At 38.5% G+C, this 19,200-nt stretch overlaps 1 protein-coding gene across 1 annotated transcript in view; it reads right to left on the bottom strand.

Moving 5' to 3' along the window:
* Positions 1-7,401: 7,401 nt before the first annotated feature.
* The window catches only part of GAD1 (glutamate decarboxylase 1), a 60,565-nt gene continuing 48,766 nt past the window's right edge, over positions 7,402-19,200 (bottom strand). Inside the window, exons 16-17 of the mRNA XM_036746528.1 lie at positions 15,677-15,766; positions 7,402-9,359 (exon numbers count right to left, since the gene is read on the bottom strand). Coding sequence (XP_036602423.1) covers positions 9,186-9,359; positions 15,677-15,766 — 264 coding nt within the window. The 3' untranslated portion in view covers positions 7,402-9,185. The remainder of the gene's footprint in view (positions 9,360-15,676; positions 15,767-19,200) is intronic.

Genomic DNA, 19,200 nt, shown 5'->3' with positions numbered 1-19,200 from the left:
ACAATCACATTTTGACACTCAGCCCATAATGTTACTTTCTCTTACAGAGAAGATGAAGTAAAACCATCTGATTTAGCATTTGTAACTGATAGAATATGTAATATCCTCCACTTGTAGTTTGTCCTTTCTTAGCAGAGAAGAAGGAAGTTTTTTTTTAACATCAATAATTTAGAACCAACATTCGTCATTGTATTTGACCCAAAATCTGCTGATTTCACTTGGTTTGGCTTTCTTTCTTCACACTTCTCCTTTTTACTCCCAAGGTCATAATCCTAGTTTAGACCCTTATTATCTCTTGCTTACACAATTGTAATAGTCTTCTATTTTCCTTTATTTTAGGCCTCCCTTTCTTTAATATGTCCTTTGAATTGTTATTCAGGTTATATAATACTTTAGGTCTGATCACATGTACTTTGCTGCTCAAAGATCTTCAATGGCTGCCAATTGCAAGAGTCTCAAAAACAGAAATGGATCTGTGGTCTTATAGCTGTTCATGTTCCCTCTCATGATATAAATCCCAACTCATCCACAACCACTCCTCCATGGTCACTCTTTTCTATGTCTTCCCATATGTTCACCACAGGGAGTCCATGCTGGAGTCCTTCCTAAACTTTTCCTGATGTTGTAAGGATGCTAATGGGGCACTTATGCTTTTTGTCACTTACTTCTCACTACTCTTACCATGTGACCAGTCCATCGTTTTCAATCCGACATTTTTTTGAATAATCCTTTATTTATAATTTAGAGTTGTTATGAATTGTACCCTGCTTTCACCTACCATGTGCCATTCCTTTATTGACTTTTGGGTGTTATTCATTTTAAATTCTTAATGGATTATACTGTTGCTCCATGTCTCTTTGCCATATCATGTTGCCAGGCAATGCAATGTTTTGTCTTGTTTTGCGTTCCAAAATAAAAGACAACAATTTCTCCTTTTGTGTTTAAGCCTACTGCAATCAGGTTCTCACTAATCTTTCTAGCCTGATTTTACATCATCTCCCTTTGTACACTCTATGTTTCATTTACATTGAACCACTAGCAGTTGCCTGATATCCTGCCTTCCCTCACCTACCTGTGTCTGGACAGGCTTCTTGCAGAAGGTGAGATTTTAGCTGGGACTTGAAGGAAGCCAGGGAAACCAGAAGGTAGAGATATGGAGGAGAAAAGTCTATGCATGGAAGACAACCAGTGAAAATACAGTTAGTAGATGGAATGGCATATACAAGGAACAGCAAGGGAGGCTACAGTCATTGCATCATAGAGTTTGTGGAAGGCAGTAAGGTGTAAAAAGACTGGAAGGTAGGAAAGGCCAGGTGACAAAGGGTTTTAAGAGCCCAACAGAGGTTTTTATATTTGAACTTGGAGATTATAATGAGTTACTGGAGTTCATTGAGAAGGAGAGTGACATGGTCAGACCTGAATTTTAGGAAGATCACTTGAAAGCTGAGTAGTGGATAGACTGGACAGGAGAGTGAAAGAGACAGGGAGACCAAACAGAAGACTATTGCCATAGGCCAGGCATGAGGTGATGAGGGCCTGGCTCCATGGTGGTGGCCATGTCAGAAAAGAGAAGGAGGTGTATACAAGAGATGTTGAAAAAGTAGAAATGATAGGATTTAATAACAAATTGATATGGTGATGAGAGAGAATGAGAAGGTGAGGGTGATTCCTAGGTTGTGTGTCTGGGTGACTGGGAGGATGTTATGTCCTCACCATAGGGAAATTGAGAAGAAGTAGGAGGAGAAATTGGGCAGGGGGAAGATAATAGTTCAGTTTTGTACATGTTGAGATGTTTACAGGATATTTAGTACAAGATATCTAATAGGTAGTTGGAGATATGAGACTGGAGGTTGAGAGAGGTTAAGGATGGATAATATATTTTAGGCTCCACAGCATAGAAATGATAAGTGAATCCATGTGAGCTGATGAGATCATCAAGTGAAATAGCATAGGTGGAAAAGAGAAAAGAGCCCAAGACAGTCTTGGATAATGCCCAATCTGGATGAAGATCCAGAAAAGGAGACTGAGAAGGAGTGGTCACGTAGGCAGGAGGAGAACCAGTATGGTATCATCAAAACGTAAAGAAAAGAGAATGTGAAGGAGAAGAGGGTAATTAACAACGTCAAAGGCTACAGAGAGGTCAAGAATGCAAATTGGGAAAAAGGCCATTAGATTTGGTAATTAAAAGTCATAGGTAAATTTGGAGAGATCAGTTTCAGTTGAATGATGAGGTTAAAAGCCAGACTACAGAGGGTTAACAGAGTGAAAGGCAAGGAAGTGTAAGCACTTTGAAGCATTGGTTATAAATGGCCTTCTCAAGAAATTTAGCTATAAAAGGGAGGAAAGATATATGATGATTGTTAGCAGGAATGGACAGATCAAGGGAGAATTTTTTGAGGATGGGGGAAATATGGGCATGTTTGCAGGCAATAGGAAAGCAGCCAGTAGATAGGGAGAGATTGAAAATTAGTGAGAGAATGGGAATGACAGAGGCGATTTGTTGGAGAAGATGGGATAGAATGAGATCATTGGTACATATGGGAGGGCTTGCCTTGGTAAGGAACAGAGTGGCTTCTTCATGTGAGAAAGAGACGAAGAAAGAAATAGTTGCAGAAGGCATCTGGGTGATTTGAGGTGAGGAGAAGAGAAGAAGGAGATCTTGGGGAATAGACTCATTTTTTTTTGTGAAATATGAGACAAGTTTCTCAGCTGATAGGGTTGGGAGAGGAGGAGCCATAGTAGATTTGAGAGACTCACAGACTTTAGCTGCTTGTTAAGCTGTGGTTTTTCCAGTAGCAATGCATGGTTTTGAAAGTTGGACTATAAGGAAAGTTGAGCACCACAGAATTGATGCTTTTGAATTGTGGTGCTGGAGAAAACTTTCGAAAGTGCTTTGGATAGGAAGGAGGTCAAATCAGTCAATACTTAAAGAAATTAATTAAGGCTATTCACTAGAAAGTCAAATACTTCAAATACTTTTATTTAAGCTGAAACTTAAATATTTTGGCCACATAATGAGAAGACAGGACTCATTGGAAAAGACCCCGTTGTTGGGAAAGATTGAAGGCAAAAGGAAAAGAGGATGGCAGAGGATGAAATGGATAGATGGTATCATAGAAACATTAGACATCAACTTGGGTAGATTTCAAGAGATAGTGGGGGCAGAAAGACCTGATCCATAGGGTCACAAAGAATAGGACATGACTGAAAAACAACAACAAAAAATTTACTCCTAGGCTGAGTCCATTGATTCAGGGGAAACGGTTCAGTTTAGGAGGCTTACTGGGTTAGTCTAGGACAGGTTAAAGCACAAAGAGGAAGTACTGTGGTTTGGGGGAGGCACTTAAAATAACTTTTATAGTTAAAGTAAAAGAAATTACCTTTCTCTTTCTCTTTCCCAGAAGAACATTTCACTTTCTCTCTGGGGAAACTAGAAAAGGTTCGCCTCTGAACCAGTGCAAATATTGGGCAAGGAAGCCAGGCTATTCTTCCCTTTTGAGTTAGGAACTACTGTCTAACTAGTTCTGTCTGGTATTGGCTGTAATGGAGCTGTAATGGAGCTTCCCTGCCCAAGAGTATTAGACATCTGAATTTCCTCAAATAACTCCCTCATCTTGTACTTTATCCTTATATCTGTTTATCCCTAAGGACTCAGAACCAAGACAGTGAGGATTTTTTTTAGTTTGTTCTGTTCTCAGGGTTTCCCTGGGGAGAAGAAAGGAATAAGAAGAGAATCTCTCTAACACTGTCAAAGCATGATTTTCTTACGGGAATTATATATGGACTTTTTGGCTTTGTCTAGAGGTCATTATGATGCAGCCTGGAAATAAGAGATTATGGCAACTTACTTCCCATAATAATAATGATAGAGGTTATAACATTAAAAGGCAAAACCACATCCAAAGAACCCAAAGTATTTTCTGTCTAAAAAAAATCAGTGGTTCCTTAGCATACATTGAATAGGAAGAAGACTTCAGAGGTTCCCCTTTAATTATTGTATACCTTTTTATAGAGAGATTCAAAATAAACAAAAAAGATTTATTAATCACTTGCTATATGCCAGGTATTGTGCTAAGTCAGGTATGCAGATATTAAAAGAAAGAAAGTTCCTGCCCTCAAGGTGCTTATATTCTAATATGAGAAGACAACACATATATAAAGGAGGATCATTTTGGACTGGAAAGTTGCGGTGATAGTGAGCAGAGTAATAGGGCAATTTATTTCTTGGGCTCTTTTCACATATGAAACTGAACTAGACATTCTCTTGGTACTTGGAGGAAATAGGAATGGGGAGGGGACAGTGGGAAGACAATCACCAAGGAGAAACTTCAGACTTCGGGACACAATACCCCATGGCAGGGACATGAAGACCCCCAAGAAACTGCTACTGGGAAGGCCACCAGGGGAGGGAGACAGGCAGAACTAGGCCACAGAAAACTTACATGGAGTGCAGAAAAGCCTCCCATCATAGTATCTTCTAGAGCAAGAAGACATATTAGAGATCATTTAGTTTACCCGCCTTATTTAACAGATGAAGAAACTGAAACCCAGACTGATTTGGTGACTTGCTCTAAGACCCACATATAGTAAATGACAGAGCTGGGATTTGAACTCAGCTTCTATGAGCCCAAATTCATCACTATTTCTACCATTGTAAGGTGCTAACATTACTGCTGAACCAGAGGACCACCACCAGATGGAAGTGTGCCCCATCAGTGTTGTCACCCTTGGGCAAACTCCTAGTCACCTTGTGCTCATTGTAGCCCCTCTCACATATAGCCCTGTTCCTGGAATTCCCAATGATTTTGAGATTCATAGCCAAATTCTGGATCTATGAGTATTCAGCTGGACTCTAAGGAGATTGCTTAATTACTAGAGATTCAACTATAGAATAAGCCCATAGAAAAATTGTAAAGTGAGCCAAGCTTTCTAGGGTCCCTCATATTCACTTTTGGGTTCTCCTCCTTTTTTCCCTGTCTACTTTTAGTTAGTTTCTTCTCTTTCCACTCCTCCTCCCCGCTCTGCTCCCCACCAGTTACCCATTACATTCATTCTGTTAAGAGGAGGGGGAGGGAAAGGAGAAAGAAAAGAAGGAATTGGGGCCATTAATGTCTTCTTGCAAAGATGATGAGCTACCCTTTTTTTCTGAAGAGTATCCCTAAAGGGTTTGTAGAGAACCATTTTAGAGGCACTTAAAACATTTTATATAAAAATTAAAACTTTGTTGCTTATTATCATCATTCTAATAAGTTTTCTAACAAGTCAGAACAGTCTGTTTCTTGAATAATTTCCTGTTTTGCCCCAAATAAATTATTCTAAAATTCTGAGCTTCCCTCAGGTATCTAACATTCTCTATGCCTATCTGTCAGAAATATCGGGCTAATGGCACAAACACTGGACATTTTCAGCTTTCTTTAATAGTTATACTTTCCCAAACTCATGAATTGGGTTAGTGAGCAATGGGGATTCTCTCCTGACTGAAAAATCACCGGACTTCAAAACAATGGCTCTACAGGGGGAAAGGGGGAAAAGAGTCAGTTTGGGAAGGAAAGAAAGACTACTTGTGTACCCAATGAAAGTTGGATTTAGGGACCAGAAAACCTAGATCATATATACTGCACCACAACTTAGACTACGGAAGCAATAGAATACCGAGGAGTGAACCTTATATTCATCTTAGATAAGTTGCCAGGAAATATTCTCCTGGGAGAAGTACAATTGAGATAGATGGCAGGCAGCTCCTTTCAAAGGGGAAAACTTCAAAACCTAAATGTTCAGGATTGGGAATCAACTGGCTTTCTTCTCCCAAATAAACATAGCTGTCCACTGGGGCCTGAACTTGAACTTTAAGCCTTGGAGTACAGAATTAATCCTAGAGGCTTACTCCAGAATGGACTCTCAGTCTTTACTAAGTGCTGAGGCCAGAAGGTACCACAAGTACCACCTTGAACAATACCTTCCCTTCTAGACCAACTGTATCACCTAATGTTGTTCAGTCATTCCAACTCTTTGTGACCACATTTGTGATTTTCTTGGCAAAGATATTGGAGTAGTTCTCCATTTCCTCCTCTAGCTCATTTTACAGATGAGGAAGATAAGGCAAACAGGGTTAAATGACTTACCCAGGGACACGTAGCCAGTAAGTGTCTGAGGCCAGATTTGAACTCAGGAAGATGAGTCTTCCTGTCTCCAGACCCTGCACTCTATACATTGCACCACTTCGCTGCCCAATCATGTAATTGCTATTATATTTAAAAATCAACAGATGCCAATTCTAGAATCAAAGTAATTTTTAGCTAGAAGGCACCTACCCAAGAGACCATCCAATCCAATTCTTTTATTTTATAGATGAAAAGATTGAGACCCAAAGTCACACAGATCCTAACTGAAAGGAACAGAATTTGGATCCAAGTCCTCAACACCCGAATCTAGAGCTCTTTCCACTGTACCAAATCTGTTAAATGGTAGGATCAAAATTTGGACTCTGGTCTCCCAAGTTATAGTTCTGTGTTCCTTCCATCACACCAAAACCATTTATGGATTCTGGCTAAGATTTGGGGAAAACATCTTTAGCTGAACATTCATCTTTGCCTTTAGATTGTTTTTAGTCTCATGAAATTCCATTCCTCTGCTTGGTGAACTGCATGCAAATGTTTCACGGGGTCACAGAATTAGGGGTGTAAGAGACCCTAGAGGCCATTAGGTCTGAATCCCTCATTTTGCAGATGAAGAAATGGAGAGGTCAAATGACATCTAGTCACAAAGCTAAAGTGTGAGGCAGGATTTGAACCCAGGTCTTCATGATTACATATCCAGTGCCTTGTCCACTGTACCAATGTACCACTGTCCCTGTTACAAAAGGGAATTGTTTACCTAGAGGTGCTGCATGCACATATCCAGAAAACTTTGGAATTTTGTAGTAGGACAAATTCAAAATCTGTTTTTAAGGCCCTTCTAAGCAAAACCATATTCATTATTTTTCTGGACCCCTTCACAGTTATGTCATTATTTCCTGGGAGGAAGTTGCCCATGCCGACTAGAACCACCCAAACCAAGCTGGGCAGGACAGATTGTTTCATTTTGTGTTTCTAACTTTCATAGAATCACTAAGAAATGAAGCCTCAAACTCCAAAATGAATAATGGGTTAATAGGGCGAAACCTTTCCAAGGCATTGAAATCAACAAATGTTAGTGATTGGCCACAATAAAATTTTGCAGCTCCTGGGTGTTTCTGGGACTTTGGTTTGATGCTGAATGGAGATTTAGCTTGATCGTGAGGGTGAAATGCAGGCAATTAGCCTCACAGTCAGTCAGCTAATGGGAACTGAATGAGCTGCAGGTGTCCCAGGTGACTGCAATTGGAAACATCTCTCTCAATTAAAAAGACGAACTGGCAAACCACTCTGTCCAAGTTCTCCAAAGGAGAACATTTTTATTTATTCATTTTCTCATGTATACTCTAAAATGTTCTTTCTGTAAAACAGCAGTGAGCCTGGTCAGCACTCCTCTAGAATCCATAAGGATCTTCAGAAATGTTGCCGTAGAATTTAGCTAAGCTAGTCACAGAGCTTGGTCCAGATCTACTACAAAGGTACAAGGGCCTGGTTGTTAGCCAGGAGTCACTAGAAAAGCATTCAGAAAACTGGACACACAGCCACACAGTAACAAAGGTGCAGAGTCTATGGGAGTAAAGGGGCTTCAATATACTCAGCTCTATGTACAATATTGGAATTCCCTTTCTAGACAGGAAAATGATCCTTAAATGATTATTTTTAAGGGCACTCTAATAGAAATGCAAGATTTACTAAATTTTACTCTTTACTCTTTGGCTCACAAATACACTAAAATACCATAAACATTATTTCAAACTTACTTCAGTAATATATAAATAAGATACATTACAAATGGAAGAAAATACAAGACAACTCTTAACATGGTAAATCTCTGCATATAAATAAAGCAAATATTTCATATACCTACAATTGAACAGTTATTGAAACCATTACACGTGTTCCTTTCCCCCCAAAGTCATTTAACAATAATATACACAATCTACGCAAAGTAATTTCTAAAAATACTGCAAGAATATACCTGTTAACAAGGACTGTGCTACTACTGTCCCCTACTATAACACTAATGGAGAGGGTATGGCTATTTGGGCAGCAAATGGTGACTTTCCCAAAGCCATAACTAGCAGTTCTGGAGCTCAGGAAAAGCAGCACAAGATGCCTGTGCCTGGGGGAAGCAGTAAGACAAATTCTACTGGGACAGGTGGGGTGAGTGGGAGGAAGACCTCCCTTGGAGAAGAACTTAGATCTCAAGACACAAGATCCCTTGGGAGGAGACACCCCAGGACACCTAGAAGCTGCTTTTGGTGAGGTCATCACCTGGGAATGGAGCATAATGTGGCTTGAAAGATGTTCACCTGGGATTCAGGCCAACTGGGGGAGGGAGCTACTGTCATCTGACAGCTTCCTATTTTGACTAATTATTCTCCTTAAGTAGGTGCTAAGCTCAGTTGTTTCTACTTGATGAAGGAATACGAGTGCTGTCAATGCCCTGTAAATGTTAGCATCCTGTGACAAAGCCTCTCTTGCTCCTCCTTAGTTGTATAGCTCTGGCTTTTCCTAATTCATTACGTCAGGCAAGAGAGACTAACTGGGGGTAAGATTGAGTCCTGCTAAGTAGTAATTTCTTTTGTATCTACAGAACTACAGTTTTATAAAAACTTTCCTGTTTTCTTTTGGCAAGCTGGTTTGCAGCACATTACCCCCTCCTCAATGATTGTTGAAGGAAGAATTGGCTGTCTGAAAGTGGAAAGCATGCTGCTTATTACTAAGGTCCTACTCACTATACACATATATATAGTTATATATAACTGTACATATATACTGTAAAGAGTTTTTCATCTGCAACTTCTTTTAAGACCTATGAGTTTCCCACTAACTACAATAAACAGGCTTAAATAAGGTTTAGCAGTACACGTCACAATAATATATTTTATCACCCTCAGTAAAATGGCCTATATGTTTTCAGCAACTTATAGGGATTTGTTCTAGAGTGCCGTAGGAGAATGGGACATTTAGAAACTTCCATGAAGTGTGTTCTGTAGAACTGGGTGTGTGTGAAGCAGCCAATTCTGGAAAACATCTCATGAAAGCAAGAAAGGGTTCGCGCAATTGTTATTACAGATCCTGCCCCAATCTTTCAATTTCCTCAATGAGGAAGTCGATGTCAGACTTGGTGGCTGCTGGATTTGAGATAACCATCCGGAAGAAGTTGGCTTTGTCTCCCTGAGGCTGATATCCAACCATAGTTGTACCAGATTCCATCATCAGAGCTTTGATCTTCGGTGCCACCTTGTGATAGAGAGCACAAAACAATACATAAGGCCAACTTGAACATCTCTTTTTTGTTTGTTTTGAAATTTTGATCATTTTTGGTTTTTCTTATTTGTAACTTGACAGGCTAATAAGGGGGTCAAATGAAATCAGTGTCTGAGGTCCCTTCCAGCTGTTAATCTATCTATGATCTTACCTTTCTCTCCAAGAAACACAAACATTTCCATATTCAAAGACCAGAAAATGAGGATTATATATGAAACGGAAAATCTTTATAAGTAAAGCTTTTGTTTTTAATAATCATACAATAAATTCAGCTTGTTAGTTTCTGAGCAGTCCTACTTGTCTGTGTCTTCCTTTGACCTCCTTTAAGGATGTTTTTCAAATGAGTTAGTATATACACATACACAACTTTGAAAACCTTAACGCCCTGTATAAATGCTAACGGCTATTGTTATTAATAATAACAACAATAAATAATAATAAATAGTCCAACACATTTGGGGGGTAGTGGGGAGTTTGGAAAGAGCAACCTAGCTAAAATACCTTTGCTATTTTTTTTAAACATGGACAAGAATAAAAAGAAAAGGATAATGTTGAAAATTCCTATTTTTATAGTGGCTGTTGTTCTATGGAAGAGGCAATGTGCCATAAGGGATAGAATTAGGAAAGCTTGGATTTAAGTCTAGCCTCTGACAAACACAGGCAAACATGTGACCACAGACAAATCCCTTAACCTTTCAATGTCTCGTTCAACTTAGAGAATTAAGACTATAAGCAAAAAATGAGTTGTTAATCTTCATTAGTAGAGGGAGTTTCCACATTGGTAGTTTCCTACATCAATTAAAGCATAGTTTGGATTAAATATATACATTTACATATACACATATCTATATCTATATCTATGTGCCTATAGTCTAATTAACTATATCAGAGGATATAGTTCTGCTGGCCTTCTGGCACCAAATTGTGTCAGGAGAGGAGGTAACCTGGTAAAGGTTTAACAACCTTCTCAATTTAAAAAAAGTACACTTTTAAGTTTAATCTCCATTATTAACATTTTCTTCATCACTTTAAATCCAGACAATCAACAGAACAATAAATCAGGCTCCGATGTGTAGTATTTGCCAATTTCCAAGGTTTAATGTTCACACTGAAAATTTAACAGTGAGCTCTCACAAGTTAGTTCACAAGTTGGCTCTAACACACACCTGGTCAAGCACTAACCATAGACTCTCCAAGGCTATGCCACTGAAATAAGAACTGTAGTAGGTTTTTACCAAAGTAGAAGGGCTTTGAATGAGCCTGGTGACTGGTTATGCATGTCTTTGTTTGAGGACCAACTAAACTAAGTACTAAAAGAGCTCATTGTCAAAAGGTTGGCTGCCAGGTGATGAATTTTTCAACAATGGCAACTCTTAAGAGGTCAGAATTTGCTTCAATAAACAGATGGGAAAAAACAGATTTTTTTTTCAAAACTTTAAAGAATATATTGGAACAGATATTAATAGGTGCCTAATCCTTGGACAGTATCCTAAGAGAACTACAAAGTATTGTACTTCCATAGATGTACATAGAACATGGGCCAGGTGACTGTGATATGCTAATATACCTGGCCCATGCTCTTTGGATGTCTCTATTTTCTACCATAGGATGAGAGATCCTGTTCTGGGACGTTCAGTTTAAAAGGGGACCTCATGGCAGCACATCACTGGAATCAATTCCAACAGTATCTGCTGAAAAGGAGCATCTATCCAAGCTCATGCACCAGAGTTAACAGCAGTTATTTAAATATAGCTCTGAAATACTACCCAAAATTTGTTCCACCTAGCCATGTACAATTGTAACCATTTGGAGCTTGACAAAAGTCACCCTGTCAATCTTCTTCTGTGTCAATGTCCAAAAAAAGCATCTCACTACTCTTATTGGTTGGCAGTGTTGTGTGGTAGACAAAGCACTGGATTTGGAGTCAGGAAGACCTAGGTTCAAATCCTGCCTTAGGCTCTTCCTAGTGTGACCCTCAGAAAGTCACAACATCCTCTCTAAGCCTCAGTTTCCTCATCTGCAAAATAAGGATAACCTCACAGTGTTACGATGAAGCTCAAATGAGATACTACATGTAAAATGCTTTGAAAACCCTAAAGTGCTATCTAAATATTAGTTGACCAATAAAATAATGCTACATATTTATTGATTGGCTAATTCCTATTTCCTAACTCCAAAGTGAGGACAGGGATTGGATAAACACAAGAAGGGAGTGGATTCTTGTGTCATATGCTTTTGAGGGATGAAATAGAGCGATATCGGGGAAGTCTTCACAGAGATGCCACATGAAATTTTTGTACTCATTACAAATGGCATAAAAGATGCCCAGTATTGTATGGGGTTAACACTGTCCCACTGGGGTGTAGACAGAGAACTCAAACATCAGCATGAAGTTACTGCTTAGGAGACTGAGGCAGGATGACAGTGAAGGGTGGAGTGCAACTATTTGGTAGCTTCCACTTTAATTATTCTTACTGAGTTCTAATATTTCTACCCTGCTAAAACTTGGAAAGTACAGTTAGTGCCTTCTAATTCTGTCCTGGGCAAAGCCCCAGTTGTCCTGTTCTAGGTATGGTACTGTCTTCCTTGTTTCTTGGAGTTTGTGCAAGCAATTGGGGGAAGGCTAGATGGTGGAGATTTTGTGTGTGTGTGTGTGTGTGTGTGTGTGTGTGTGTGTATGTGTGTGTGTGTGAGAGAGACAGAGACAGAGACAGAGAGAGACAGAGACAGAGAGAGACAGAGACAGAGAGAGACAGAGACAGAGAGACAGAAACAGAGATGGAGAGACAGAGAGAGAGAGAGAGGGAGAGACAGAGACAGAGAGAGAGAGGGAGAGACAGATGACAAAGATTTTACCCTGTCAGCACAGTGGTGGCAGAAGCCTGTGTCTATCTAATTTGAGCTGTATTTTTATTTTTGCATAAAGAACCCCAAATTTCAGAAGTCTCAAGAAAACTGGCCCAAGTCCTATCTACTGTCTCAAGCACGTGGTTTGACTGCCATAATCTCCAGCCACTTTCAGCTCAGGTTCCAAGATTTTGTTGACCACCAGAAAAGCCAGTTTTTAAAAAATCATGCTTCAGTGGATCCATTTTTACCACGAGTTCAGAAGAAAGAGACAGGACATCTAGTCACTTAGATATGGTTTAAAAAAAGGATCTGCTGAGTGATTATAGATTTAGTGCTGGAAGGGGCATTAGGGACCATTGAGTCCATTTGCCTCCTTTTAACAGATGAGGAAAGTGAAGCACAGAAAAGTTAAATAATTTGCTCAGGGTTACACTGCTAGTAAGTGTCAGAGGCAGGATTTGAACTCAGATCTTCTTGATGCCCCACCCAGTACAGTATACTGTCCACTGAATTATTCAGCTATATAGGTCCATAGAGCTGGATCCAGAATAGATCTAAGAGGCCATCAGGGCCATCAGGTACAGTGGATAGAGCACTGGGCTTGGAATCAGGAAGCTGAGGCAATCCTGGGCAAGTGACCTGCCCAGAGTAACACAGCTAGTAAGTGTCTGAGCCTGGATTTGAACTCAGGCTCGACTTCAGGCCTGGCAGTCTATCCACTGTGCCACCTAGTTGTCCTATTTTAGGTTAGATGAATCTTTTTATTTTAAAAGAATGACATTATATTTCAACCTCACCAAATTGTTCTATCTTTTCAGTCATATCTATTTCCCTACCTGGAATTATAGGCAATCTATATTGTCTAAGTATACTTTTGAATTATATTCCTGGTTGGCAAATTTGGAAAGAATAAGAACGTGTATTGAAGTTCACTATCGTGAAAGGTTTGCCAGTGGAACTGTAGTTGTACTTTCCACCATAGAGACCTCATTCCTTTCCTCTTTTTCCTTCTTCTCACCCCCTTCTTCTACTCTCTCACTCCGTTTTTTTCCATCTTATGTCATATTCTTCTACATTTTGTTCCTTCCCTGGTCATAGACCAATGGTCCCACTGGGGTTTGCTTCGTCCCAACAGTGACACTGCAGACATTTATAATCCGCTCTGTTTAAATACTGTAGGAATCCAGAACTAGAGACAGACTTTCCCTTCCCTTACTTACCGCAAGGAACGTATGACCCATGGACATTCTTAAAAGTCATAGTCTTCAAAGAGCCAATCTATGGCATTTTAAGTTTAACAGACCCTGACTTTACTGCCCTCCAAGGCCTTTGCACTCTGAAGCTGTGACCATCTAATGCCAAATAGTGAGCTCAGAAGCAAAATATCTAGTTAGTTTTAACATCTGATTTTGTTTTGTTTTGTTTTCAATGCCAATGGTTGGTTTAATAGAGTGCTTCACTGAACTGAATACAGGTTATGACACCATGTAGACAAGGGGTGAGAATATTCTCATGGGCCATTTACCTGCAAAAAAATCAATTCATGACTACACAGAAAAAGCAATTTAATTTGAGGTAAATGTTTTCTTAAATAAATAAAAATACTTCAACTCACCTACCATTTAAATTAAAAACAGGGAACATAAAACTTTGTTCACTGAGCACAACAAATACTAAAAAAATACCTCTGGTTTTAGGTTGTGGTCTGTTAAATGCAGAAAAAAAAGTGAAAAACAGAAAAACGCAAGGGAAAAGGAAGGAGATAGGAAGAGACAGAGAGAAAAAGTGAGAAGGGCGGAGCAATTGGAGAGAGACAGACACAGAAAAAATAGAGGAAAATGAGAGTGAGAAAAAGAGATGGAGGGAAAGGAAGGAGTAGATATAGACATCAAAAGAATAGAAGAAAATGAGGGAAAGAGATAGAGAGGGAAAAGAAGGATCAGACAAATACATACATATATGCAAACACACATATACGTATATGCACATACATATATATATTTATATACATACACACATACACATTTATGCACGTGGAAGAGAGAGACAGAGAGGAACAGGTGAAGGTAAAGAAAGAGGAAGAGAGGCGGATATAGGGAAAGAGAGAGAGACATTGCCAGGATTCAGTAGATTTTTGAGGTAAAGGTCAAAACCGTTTGGTTCATTTGAGCTCTGGATTTTAGCGTTAGACATTACCTTTTAAATTTTAAGTAACTGCTTCACTACTGGTTTCGCACTTTCAACTGCTCTAGTCCTCAAAACTTGAGAGACTCTACTCTGTTATAAGCTAAACAATCCACTAGAAAATGTAGAAAGCAGGACCAGGACAATATTACCTTGAGGAGCAGATTCAATCGAACTAAAAGCAGAATTTGTTTCCTTCTCCACCATAGAAACTGTCTGAATGGAGGATGGGATTGTTTGCTCTGCAGTTGTACTTACAGGTTTTTTTTTAAAATTTGTTTATTTATTTTTAGTTTACCACACATGGTTCTACATAATTTTGAGTTCCAGATTTTCTCCCCTCCCTCCCCCCTCCCTCCCTAAGAGGGCCTGGAATCTCATATAACTACCATGTATAACTTCGCATTGAATTCATTTATACACTAGTCAAGTTGTGGAGAATAATTATGACCAATGGGATGAATCATGAGAAAGAAGAGACATTGTACTTACAGGTTTAAGCAATGTTCTCAACTAGATATACAAGTCTTGTTTGATGAGTCACTGAAAGTTCAACCCCTGAGCCAAGTTTCCATCAAACCTTTCACCTCATTCCCTTTTGTTGTTATTGTTCGGTTTTTTTCAGTCATGTTCAGTTCTTCGTGACCCCATTTGGGTTTTCTTGGCAAAGATAGTGGAGTGGTTTACTATTTCTTTCTCCAGCCCATTTTACAGATGTGGAAACTGAGGCAAACAAGGTTAAGTGACTTGCCCAGGGTTGCACAGCTAGGAAGTTTTATGAGGCCACATTTGAACTTAGGAAGATGAGTCTTCCTGATTCCAAGCCTAGTGCTCTGTCCACTGCACCAACTAGCTCATTCCCTACTTTGTTTTAAATGGATGTTCCTAGTTGATACACAGAAGCTAGATGACTGGACAGCTTCAGGGTAATTGCCAATTAGTTATGAAGAGCTCTGGCCTGAGACTCTGCCATTATCTGGGAATGTTCATCAGACTACTTTGCACAATGAATCCTGGCTATGTTCCAAGGGGGACCCCCATGAAAACTGAGACTGATACCTTGCGAAAGCTAGAGTTGAGCTGACCTTAAAAGAAAAGTTAAGTTCCCTCGTGACAAGGATAATTAAAGAAGAAAACTCTGAGTTACTCAAAAATCTCCAGTCAAGGTGAGCAGAACCATCATATGGGAACAAGCTAACTCTAGGCTGCCAGAGAAAATGCAGAAGGATAGATGATAGATTGTATATACTCCATACCCTGTGAAGTTTTTCTCGTCTCTCATCACTGTCCGGGACGCCCCTGAGGCTTTGTGGAATGTACCAGAAGCAAACATTTGTGTGCTCAGGCTGTGGAGAAAAAACAATGATGCAGTAAAGAACATGAAAACCTAAGGAAGGGCTTGCCCCAACCCCAAATTCTTATTTAAAGCCATATATGAAGTGGGAGGATCAGGCAACAAGACAAAGCTTTCAGATTTCCAATAGCATGGAATGTTGGAATAAATGTTTCTATGTACTAAGTAGAGTAATACCTGATATTATTATGCATCACCAGGGAATGAGATATTCCATATATGAGAATTTTACAGATAACTGAAAACTATCCCTTCAAGCAATTAAATTTAAAATATATGTATGCTATGTGTTGATGACTCAAAACAGGAGCATGGTGGTAAATACTTGACAACTGGCTCACCAAAAAAAAAAGTACATATGATACATTTTTAAGCTTGATCTGCATTATTTACATTTCCATCACTTTTTAAAGTATAGTCAAAAAATAATAAACCAAGCCCTGATTCATAGAGTTTACCCATTTCTGAGGTGTAAATGTTCACACTGAAAATTGAACAACTGACTCTCTTGATAATTCAAGTTTGGTTCCAGCATGCCTCTGACTCAGAGTCCTATTTATAAGCATGCTTTTTATGTTGTGTATTAACACAGTGATGTCCTCAGGGACAACTGGAGTACTTGGGGTTTATACCCTTCATTACATGGCCTTATGACTGCTGTGATTTTTTGGTTGCCAAGTTCTTGTCTTTCAGTTTATCATAGCCTTTCTATCCTCTCCCACACTGTCAAGTGTCACTTTTCTCTGCTGTCAATATGACTGCCCCCTAAAGTTTCTCTTCTTCCTTCTAATTTGGCAGTGGTCTAAGAAACTGGGAAACTTAATAAAATATAATATACGATATAAGTGTAACGTATATAAAAGTAAGTAGTGTCCTTGTGATGGTCTGAAGGACTCTCTTCTGAGTAAAATGCAGTAACTAGGAGTTATTCCCCAATAAATAAGTGGCCAAAAAATAAGAATAATTTTCAAAAGAAGAAATATAAACCATTAATAGGCATATAAAATAATGCACAAAATATCTAATAATTAGACAAATTCAATTACGACAACTTTGAGTTTTTAACTCACATCCATCAAATTGGCAAAGATAAAAGACAGACAATTTAAAACCCTGTTTCAAAAGCCTCTCTGACAGGGACTGTAGAAGCTATTACTGTCTCCTTAAAATCAGAAAAGCTATGAGTTACAGTTCTAACTATAATTCAGTGAGAGGCTTCACTCTGTTGAATCTGGGAGAATGTGTGAGTTTAACTTTGATCTCTGAGAATCTATGAGAAATTGTGCTGAAAACCAAGAGAAAGAAGGAGAAACTTCCTGAGAGAACTGTCTTTAACTGTTATTTTATGAGGAAATATTAATTAAAAAAACTTCATGAAGAGTTAGCATGGAGAGATACTGTTGAGAATGAAGACTTGATAAAAGCTAAAAATGCCATTTTTTTCTGTCACATCTGGAGAAAGACTGAGTGAGCCCAAGGAGAAAGCAGATGGAGACAACCTTCTTTCTTTATGAAACTATTGTAAACATTGACTTACAAAGAGGATGAAGAGGATTCTTTTGAAGAGATTTGTTATTCTAAGAATACTAAATGGTATGGACTATGTTCTCGGAAGTGAGGTCATAATGAGGGTTTAAGGTGACTCAGGCTGTGGCATTTCTCAGCTAAATACTGGAAATAATTACCTGTGTCTTTGTTTAATTATTGGCTTTATTGTTAATAAACTATATTATTAATTATAAATATTTAGTAACCTTAATATGGGAGATTATAGGATTTAATATAGAGAGCTTTAAGTAATTACTATAGAGAAAATAAGTTTCTATAGTTTATTAAATAAATAGTATTTGCTGAACCTGAGTGGGGGCTCTGAGAAGAGTTGATTAATTAGGAAATAGGTGAAAATTTCATTAATTCATGAGAATATATACAAACATACTTCTGGGTTGTCCTACATTTTAGGATGGTGAGATAAAATATGGGAGTGAATGAAGTAGCTGAGGGGGTGACCTATAAGCAAGGTTGGTGACTTACATACCCCTGTTACATAGTCAATATTGGAGGAACTCTGGTAAGTCAGGCACACTAATACATTGTTGGTGGAGCAGTGAATTGGTCCAACCATTATGAAAATCAATTTGAAATTATATAAGAAAACTTTTAAAACTGTTCATACTCTTTGACCCAGGAATCCTATTACTGGGCAATAATCCCAGTAGTGCAAGAATATCAATGACAAAAAGAAAGGTCACATTTATGCCAAAATAGTCATAGCACCATTTCTTGTAGTAGTAAAAAAAAGCCAAGAAACCCCTGAAAACAAAGTAGGTGCCTGTAGATTGGGGAATGACTGAACAAACTGTGGTTTATGGATATAATTAGATGTTATTGCATTGTAAAAAACAATGACTATAAGGAATTCAGACAAATCTGCAAAGATTTGTATGAACTGACACAGTGAAGAAAGCAGAGCCAGGAAAACAAAAAGCACAAAGATTACAGTAATTAGATTTAAATTAAATTAAGACAAGACTATCAAAATTCATATTAAATGCCATGACTAATTTTAGGTCCAGAAAAATGATGATGAAACATTTTTTCTCCTCTTGGAATTAAGGTGGTGGACTACAGGTGTGGAATGTTGAATGCATTATATTTGTTGGTTTTGCTTAACTTTTGCTTAACTCCTCCGGGGACGAGGTGGTTTATTGGGAAGTGACTGTGGTGTGTAAAAAAATGCAAATAATTAGTAAAACATTTTAAAGTGTACGAGCTTAAGAATGTAGGTTTTGTGAGCTTCTTCGGATGTTCAGAGTGCTCAACACTCTTAAACATTTTATAGATAGTGAAGGTTTTAAAATATTTCCTAACTGTATTTGGTTGTGAAATTTGCCTTTACTATAAAGTGGTACCATTTCACTCTGAGTCAAATACATTTCAAATTTTAGTCCGCCTGATGTTGATTTACAAAAAGTTAGTTTTTATCTTATTCTCTTCCCAGGACTATAATAAAACTTCATTTTAAAGCTGATATCAGAGGACGCATACAACATCCCCAGTAAACATTCTGAGCTATAGTGATTATGTACTTGGGATGTGATCTGATCTGTAGTATAATCAAAGGTGTGGTATAGTGAGAGACTACACACACACACACACACACACACACACACACACACACACACAAACATATGTGCATATCTACATATATTTGGATGTATGTAGTGAAATTTTTGATAACACCCAAATCAGCCCAAAGACAAATAGGATCATTAAAGAATAAATTCAATACTCTGAATTTTTTCTAGATTAACCATGGTATTTTTATTACTCATGTACCAAAGGGGAGAACTGGACTATGGACACAAAAACGAGTCTTACAGCCAGGTCCACTTCCTCCCCAATGGAGTGTGTTTCACCAATATA

The sequence above is a fragment of the Trichosurus vulpecula genome, chromosome 2, assembly GCF_011100635.1.
Source record: "Trichosurus vulpecula isolate mTriVul1 chromosome 2, mTriVul1.pri, whole genome shotgun sequence".
NCBI classification, from domain to species: Eukaryota; Metazoa; Chordata; class Mammalia; order Diprotodontia; family Phalangeridae; genus Trichosurus; species Trichosurus vulpecula.
Note: the sequence above shows the minus strand (reverse complement) of the source record. Positions and strands in the feature narration are given on the sequence as shown.